Source organism: Rattus norvegicus, chromosome X (genome assembly GCF_036323735.1).
Source record: "Rattus norvegicus strain BN/NHsdMcwi chromosome X, GRCr8, whole genome shotgun sequence".
NCBI lineage: Eukaryota > Metazoa > Chordata > Mammalia > Rodentia > Muridae > Rattus > Rattus norvegicus.
In genome coordinates, this window is record NC_086039.1 from 17609019 (window position 1) to 17617613 (window position 8595).

The 8595-nt window shown below is 45.7% G+C and overlaps 1 protein-coding gene across 3 annotated transcripts in view; it reads left to right on the forward strand.

Annotated features, from left to right (window-relative positions):
• Nucleotides 1–8069, forward strand: part of Ppp1r3f (protein phosphatase 1 regulatory subunit 3F) — a 35621-nt gene extending 27552 nt beyond the window's left edge. For 2 of the 3 annotated variants that reach the window (XM_063280125.1, XM_039100560.2), the window contains exons 2-4: nucleotides 2325–2377; nucleotides 2676–2755; nucleotides 5790–8069. In XM_063280125.1, coding sequence (XP_063136195.1) covers nucleotides 2325–2377; nucleotides 2676–2755; nucleotides 5790–7061 — 1405 coding nt within the window. In that variant the 3' untranslated portion in view covers nucleotides 7062–8069. The remainder of the gene's footprint in view (nucleotides 1–2324; nucleotides 2378–2675; nucleotides 2756–5789) is intronic. The other variant, NM_001401176.1, reaches the window with a different exon arrangement.
• The last annotated feature ends 526 nt before the right edge of the window (nucleotides 8070–8595 follow it).

Sequence of the window (8595 nt, forward strand, 5' to 3'; positions counted from 1 at the left end):
ACTCACGTCTATGGTTTGACAGAAACTTGATTGTCATGCATGCTATGGTTGAGCCACATAACGGGCAAGCTTGTGTAGGCCTGTCTCTGGGAGGAAGGACTGGCTTTCTGTCCATTTGAGAGTGTTCTTGAAAACTAAACATTTTTTAAAAAATTTCTTTAGTTTTACTTTAGAAGATTCCAATAAAGTAAAATTTTATCTTGTTTTTCAAGACCGGGTTTCACTGTGTAACCTTGGCTGTCCCTGGAACTCTTTCTGTAGACCAGGCTGGCCCCGACTTCACAGAGATCTGCCTCTGCCTCTCAAGTGCTGGGATTAAAGGTGTGCCCAGCTTCAATAAGATGATTGAAATACAAAACAAAGGAAGTTATCTCTGCTAGGTAAAAGTCATATGGAGTTGTAGATTCAGAGATCTGAATTTTAGACCCACTGAAGAGACCAGTTCAGGTCTAAGGTAACTTTTTCTGAATCTTAAACTTTTTTTTTGGTTCTTTTTTTCTGAGCTGGGGACCGAACCCAGGGCCTTGTGCTTCCTAGGCAAGCGCTCTACCACTGAGCTAAATCCCCAACCCCTGAATCTTCTTTTCTTATCTGTGTTGTGTAGAAGTTGCTGGTTGGGCTCCTAGAGTCATCTGCCCCAGGCTCTTTAATATTCAGACTGAAATACCTCTAGTGGAATGCATGAGCCCTAGACTATGGAGAAAGACTGAGTGCCCCTTCCAAAGATTCCAGACTCTAGGTCCTTATATACAGTTTAAGTTTCTTCCTCCAAAGTGTTGATCAAAGGTTCGTGTAGCTACTCTGGTAGTGTCTAGCCATACATACCATGGAACTGTACACATAGGGAATATGAGAGAGTAAAGAGCAGGCAAAAGGCCTTCGTGAAAGCTAGGGAGGGCATACATGTCTTACTGGTTCTCCCCTCTCTAGATAGTGCTGGCGATTGAGTCGGGTACAGTCAGACAGACTAAACAGCATCAGCTTGTTGGTTCAAAATCTGGGTTTTGATCCTGCCTGCATAATCTTGAGTCGTTTCCTTAGCCTCTGCTTCATCATCTATAAGATGGGGATAGTGGAACTGGCCCCACTTCAAAGGATTTGGAAGTACCTCCCTCTCAGTCACCTTGAGGATTGAATCAGTGCATGTGAGCCACGTAGACTATTAGCTAATCCCACAGCACTGTGCAGAGGCCTGCTAGTGGCATTCTCTTTCTGTGAAGGTGATTCTGATTAGGTATTTTCTCAAAGTTGCAACTTAAAAAAAATGTGTCAACAGTGTCCTGTCACCTCTTAGGAAGAAAAAGTTGTGATGGTTTCAGTTTCCCTCAGGTCTCTGAATCCTGCGATCCTTGCTTCTTCCCTCTGCCTCATTTGTGAACATTTGATACCCACTAGTGAGAATAAGAACAGTGATTGCTCCATGGTAACGTCACGGTCCTGATAGGATCTGGCTGAAGTACTTGGTTTATGTCACTCAGGGATCTAACTTGGCTGGCAGAGGACAGACGGACCAATAGATTCCCTCCATTGATTTAGTTACTGCTCTGTTCCAGGCCAGAGAGCTGGCTTTTGATCCTTATTCCTCCTGACTCCCCTATACGCTCTATGTTGCCTGCAAGGAGGTGATGAGTCCATGCAGCCTGGAATGGGGACCAAGGAGGGGTGGAGGAGAGGACACAGACCATTCTGACTCCCTTTCTCAGATCTACTTGCCTTCTCTCCTCCCTCTGCTGCTTCCTATGTCTCTCAGTCCTTTCTGTCAGCCCTTCTCTAAAAAGTCTTCTATGATAACCAGTCACAAACCCTAAATAAATGATCCCAAACTGCCTGTTGATATTTGGTTTGTAACTGTAAAATAAAGGAAAGAAGGTAGCTTACTCAGTAGGAAGGGATAGCTATATCAATAATGTCAAGGCCATTTGATAGAAGCACAAAGCAGCCGTTTTTTTCAATGTTTGCAAAAGTCTATAATGATGTTTCTTACTGTTTAATGGACAAAGCCAGCTGTGAAAGTATGTTTGCAGAATCTAAATGGTTTCAGGGAATGTCTGGAATGAAAATTTCCTAATAGTAGCAGTGGTTGCCTCTGGCTCAGATGTGATTGTTTTGTTTCCTGGATCCTTATGTTTTTTTCTGTATTTCGTAAAATTTCTACTGTGATTGCATAGGGCTCTTATGACCAAAGGACTGAAAAGCAGGGAAAGAGGAAGTAGCAGCTGTCAGGTGAAGATGGGTCATCACAGAGGCCCAGAAGGTGCCTCTGTGGGTGGTAGAACTGACCTCTCAGGGTGTCATATTTATGTGCTGTCTTGTCTGCTCCACAGGCCTTTTGAGGAAGAGCCGAGGATGAGGAACAGTGATGATAATACCCTAGCAGGTAAGCATTTGGCTGGCTTTGAGAGTTCTAGCCTTTTTAATACGTTGCTTTTCATGGTACTGGGGCTCGGTGTGTGCTAGGCAAATGCTCTGTTACTGAGCTGTCTCCTAACCTTTCTGGTGGCCTTTACCACTTCTTTCTTCCTTGTTTCTATATAAAAAAGAAAAAGGTCGCCTCTTCCTTAGACTGTCACAAAAAGCTTCCAATGCGGACTTCCAGTTAATGTCATAGAGAAGCAGAATTAGTCTGCGTGTGTACCTGTCGTGCTTCAACATTGCCCTTCTCTTCTCTCTTGCAGAACATTCTGATGTTCGAGAGTCACTGGGTCCCCTGTTGGCCCCTACCCCTCTCCGTCCATGGCCCCAGATGACACTTCAGGTGAGCAGGCCTTTGTAACCTTGGTATGAGCAGCCAGATAGGAAGCTCACAGTGTGACCACAATTGGACCTACTCTTGCCTCCTAGAAGTGGGGGTGGAGGTGGGAAGTGATATCACAAAAACCAGAATTGGATAAGGGTAAGGGAAGAATGAAATGATTTATTTGGGTTTAACTGTTAATTAGCAAACATTCAGGGAAGGCTTGTTATATGTTCTAGACACTGGAAACTCAACCCAAATGACATCCGTATAGGAATTACATGTTAGGGCAGAGACATTGTAATAATGGTTTAAATGTGAGGGATTTGAGCTGAAGAGGAATGCTTAAGTAAAATGGACAGAGGGAGAAAGGACGAGAGGGAGAGACGAATGGAGGGAGGGACCTGAGAAATGAGGCTTGAGAGAAGAACATTCCAGGCAAGTAGCAAGTGCCTAAGGCAGGTCTCGGTACTGTCTGTTAGAAACAAGACTCGTGTGACACGTGACAAGAGCAAGAGCGGCAGCATCAAATATTGGGAAAGTAGAGAGGGTGGTTAAGAGGTGAGGTCAGGGAAGTGGCAGGGAATAAATGGGGTGGAGCCATGGGGAAGAAGGTGAGACCTAGGCATTTTCTCTAGAAGACAGTAGTATAATGAAACCACATGAGCGGCTTCAATGCATCGTGTCACGTGTCTGTTCCTGCTCTATAGTGTAGTCTGTTCCCCCCACCCCCCATTTCCTATGGAGCCCGACACCATTCAATTCATGAGTGCTATGGTTTGTTTCTTAGAAAAATCATCCTAAAAGAAAAGAAAGCAACCCCCCCAATGATTGTATCATAATCATAGCTCCAAAAATGAACAGTATCATCAAATGACTAGATTAGTGATATGACTTTTTATAACTATTCCCAGGACCCAAACAAGGGGATTCGTTGTATTTCTTTTTCCTTCCTTCCTTCCTTCCTTCCTTCCTTCCTTCTTTATCTTTTCTTTTCTTTTCTTTTCTTTTCTTTTCTTTTCTTTTCTTTTCTTTTTTTCTTTTGCCTTTTCTGAGACAGGATCTCTCTGTGTAGCCCTAGCTGTCCTGGAACTCACTCTGTAGACCAGGCTGGCCTCTGCCTCTGATTCTGAAGTGCTGGGATTAAAGGCGTGGGTCAGCTCTGTCAGGCTGATCCATTGATGTACTTCTTCACTTTTTTGTTTTTTTTTTGGTTCTTTTTTTCGGAGCTGGGGACCGAACGCAGGGCCTTGCGCTTCCTAGGCAAGCGCTCTACCACTGAGCTAAATCCCCAACCCTACCTCTTCACTTTTTAATAGTCCCCCAGTTTCTTCATTGCGCTTGGTTTACTAAACCCTATTTGTCAGGTACAGTTCGATAGAGTCTGAGTTTGGCTGATTAGATTCAGGTTGAAATATTTTTCTCACTCTTAAAAAAGTTTAAATTACATTTATTGATTGATTGTGTGTGTCTGGTGTATGTATATGATATGGGGTGTGTGTGTGTGTGTGTGTGTGTGTGTGTGTGTGTGTGTGTGTGTGTAGGTCAAAGGACAACTTGTGGGCGTTAATTCTCTCCTTCTGTTGTGTAGGTCCTGCAAGTCAGACTCAGGCGGCTTCCCTACTGAGCCATCTCATTGGCCCTCTTCCTCTATTTCCATTCATTCATTAATCTTATTTACTTTAGTGTTTTACTAAATTAAATTTACTAAACCATTAAGTTTGCTAAATATATTTATTAAATGTTGTCTATCATTATAAAATTGACTTGAACAGAACTAATTCCATTAAGTTCTATTAAATTCTGGGCCGGACTTTCTCTCTCTCTTCTCTCTTTTCTCTCTTCCCTCCTCTCTCTCTCTCTCTCTCTCTCTCTCTCTCTCTCTCTCTCTCGTGTGTGTGTGTGTGTGTGTGTGTGTGTGTGTGTGGTCTAGTTTGTATAGAAAAGTGGTGTGAATATTTAATCCCCTTCTGATTTGTCAATATGCATTAAAATGCTGTCTTCTCCAAAGGTCATCAAAAGGGCTTTGGGTTTGGTGTGTCGCTTGGCTTGCAAACATAATAGATGACTTTGAATCCGCTGTATTTGTTTATTTCGATGCTTGCATTGAAATATTTCTCTGTAGCCAGGAGGAGTTTTTTTTTCTCTTATTGTCTCCTTTTACCTACTAACATGCCCCATTATTCTGTTATCCTGTTCTCACATCTTGCTATGACAGTGTAGCATGGCCTTGTACTTGTCTGCTCTAAAACTGGAGAAAGCTATCTCATTAAGAAGCCTTGATCCTTTCAGTGGAGAATCATGTCTAGAGACTCAGATAGGGGCCCAATATGAGTAGTGGCGCTACTAGATTGAGTAGCACTGTTTCAAAAGACAATTAGGAAGCAAACATTAACATTTTATTATATTTATTTATTTGTTATGTGTTTATGTGTGTGTTAGTGTGTGTGTTTGTGTGTTTATGTATGTGTGTATGTGTGGTGTGTGTGTTTATGTGTGAGTGTGAGTGAGTGTGTGTGTGTGCTTATGTGTCTGTGTGTTGTGTGTGTGTGTGGTGTGTGTGTGTGGTGTGTTTGTGTGTGTGTTTATGTGTCTGGTGTGTGTGTGTGTGTGTGTGTGTGTGCTGTGTGTGTGTGTAGGTCAAAGTACATCTCGTAGGAATTGGCTTTTTCTTTTCTAACACGTGCATGGGGCCTGGGGTTCAAGCTTTGGCAGCAAGTGCCATTACTCTCTGAACCATCCTGCCAGCCCAGAAATCAATATTTTAAAAAGAGAGTTCATTTGTTACAGACAGTCATCCACTGAGTGCTGATGCTCAGTGAATCACTTAGCATTATCATCTGTAAAAAGAAGTCCTGTGTACTTGCTCGAGCTTTGCTCTTTGCAAATACAAGACCAAGTCTTTGGTGGGGGAGGGAATTACATGGGGTGCTTGAACATATATTTGCTAGAAAACTCTAGGGACCAGGTGTGGGCTGTACTGATTCCTACTGTGTCTTTTTGTTCCCCACTTCTGCTTTTTTCTCTCCGTCTCCCATCCACATAATGGAAGCAGGTGTCCGAAGTTCCATTGACCAGAAACCCTCAAGAAGAAGGTGACATCCCCAGAAGAAACCCACCTGTGGCTTTTACAGAGGTTCTCCAGGCACCAGCCATCAGGATTCTCCCATCCACCCGTGGCCTGGGTGGCCCCGCCAAGGACCAGGCCTCAGGGCCCGATGCAAGTGATAGAGCTGCTGGCCCCTTCCTGGAACCCATTCAGCAGCAGGTGGAGGCTTCGTGGGAAAGTGGAGGCTGTCGAAAGGCCCCCATGGTAGGGGCTATGACAGATGAGCCCGCCAGGGGTCTGGAGATTGTGAGTGGGTTGGATGAGTTGCTTGGTGAAGACACCATTGACCAGGAATTGGAGCAGCTCTACCTGTCTCACCTGAGCCGCTTGCGAGCTGTGGCAGCAGCAGGTGGCGGGGAGGGCTGTCCAGATGGCGGCTCTTCCCCCAGCCATCCTCTGGGCATACTAACGGACCGTGACCTGATCTTGAAGTGGCCTGGCCCCGAGAGGGCCCTGAACAGTGCTCTGGCTGAGGAGATCACGCTGCACTATGCGCGCCTTGGGTGCGGTGTGGAGCTCATCAAGGACACTGAAGACCCAGACGACGAGGGGGAGGGTGAAGAGGGGCTCTCTATCACTCCTTCTAGCCCTGAAGGGGACAGCCCTAAGGAATCACCTCCAGAAATCCTCTCTGGAGCCCGCTCTGTGATAGCTACTATGGGAGATGTGTGGCTTCCATGGGCTGAGCGCTCTAGATGTGACAGCCCAGGGGTTCTGGGAACACAGGGTCAGTTCACTGAGAATGCAGAGAAAGGGATGGGCAAGGGTACCAACCCTTTGCACATGAATAGGGTAATAGTTGGGGCGACCAGGTCCCCCGGGGAGGCTGGAACAGAAAGCCAGATGGAGGTTCCTACTGAGCAGGAAAGCGGCCTGATAGCTATGTCTGAGAAGGAGCTGCCTGTACCAGTTCAGCAAGAGCAGAGGCCTGCCCTCCTTGACCCCACAGGGACTGAAGTCGCTCTGTCTAGTGTAGCCAACCCTCCTGTGAACTCCCAGGATGAAGAGGGCGGAAGCCTGAGTCTTGAGTCCCCAAAGAGGGCTCCCATGCCAGCAGCCCCTGTAGAATGTGCGTGTGGGTTGGCTCCTCAGCTCCGGGGGCCCTTGATCCAAACTTTGGGCGTTCTGGCTGGGCTAGTCATGGTCCCTGTGGCTTTGAACAGTGGTTTGTCCCTTCTGGTGCTTGTGCTGTGCCTCTTTCTGGCCTGGTTCTCGTAGGGGCTACCTGTAGGATCAGCACATTTCCTCCTCTCTGGGACCTGGAGATTTACGTCCCTCTGTCACCCCAGAGTGCTGAGCCTGTGTAGTGAGGGACTTTGACTTTGAGAGTGCTTGACTGGAGAGAGGCCTTCCCATCTCTGAGCTCTCCAGTCAGCAGCAGGCTTCTTGCAGTAGTACTTGTGGAGTGGAACACAATGGTGGACGGTGTGAGATACTTTAGAACGAAGCCAGGCATGCCCCCACCTACCCGCCCGACCCCAAGCCTGTATTTATTTTTGTATAATTCTCTGGACGAGGGAGAGTGGTCATGAGCTGGTCTTGGGGCACAATTACCCAGAGATATATTTATTAACAGCCAACCTGTGCAACCTGCTGGAGCTTTATTTTTAATTTAATTTATATAGAGTACATATTATTATATGCCACAATAGAGCTCTATGAGAAATGATGTGTCTTGCTGTGCTGGTCTCCTGTTTGGGCCTGAGTGTATAGGGTGGTCACAATCTGGGGAATGGCCGTGGTCCGTTGTGGGAGAGGAGATGACCATGGCCATGCCTACTGCTGCCTCCTCAATGTGTCCTTGAGGATCTGTATCTCTTTGCCTTGTGCTCCTAATATATGTGGTCCTTTGGTCGTGCATATTTTGTCTGTGGGAGCCTGTGTCTGTGTATATGGGTGGTTTTAGGGGGAGCCAAGAAGAGTACTGGCTCTAGTCATGTGGCTGCAGTGGTGGCTGTGGTCAGCTGTACATATGGAGATATGGACTAGCCACAAGGTTTTAAGGTGACTGCAAAAGCAACTTTTGACACCAGCAGGGAGACCCCTCAAACCCCCAAATGGGGAAGGCCCCAGAAAGGAATTAATGTACTGTGAAAACTTTGTATCAGACTTGTTGTCCACAGACAATGCATTTCTACTCCAAACAGGGAACCCAGAAGCTTTAAAAGAAAGGTTAGATACATTTATTGCATGCAAATAAAAGTTCTTGGTATAGCAAAAATAAAACACAATATATTTATTTACTTCCCTTGACAGCAAAACTTTAAAAAAAAGTGGTAATTGTTTTGATGATTTATTCATTTAGCAGGGTCTCTGGGAGCTCATAGTTCTCTCGATGCAGCCTCCTTGCTGTGGGATTATGGGTGTGTGCCAGCATATATGCCTATGGGTACCATGAAACTTCTTACAAGAACTATTGTAGGAGCTTTTTCCATTTCCCTCCAGTCCTCCCATACCCCATGCCTTTCTGAAATGGCACCAATCTGTACTTTTGTCCAGCAATATTAAAAAAGCTGGTGCTGTCGCAGCAACAGTTTAACCCATATGTCATCCTACATGGCTTCCTGGCAGCATTTGACAGTTGACCATCTCTGTTCAAGCCATTTCTTCATTTGGATTCCAGGATGCCGCGCTCTCCTAGTGGTCCTCATTTCACACTGGCTATTCTAGAACTGTGCCCATCAAGTAGATTAGCCCAGTAAATGCCCGTTGGATCACACATGTGGAGGAAATCTAGAGAAGTGTGGCTACA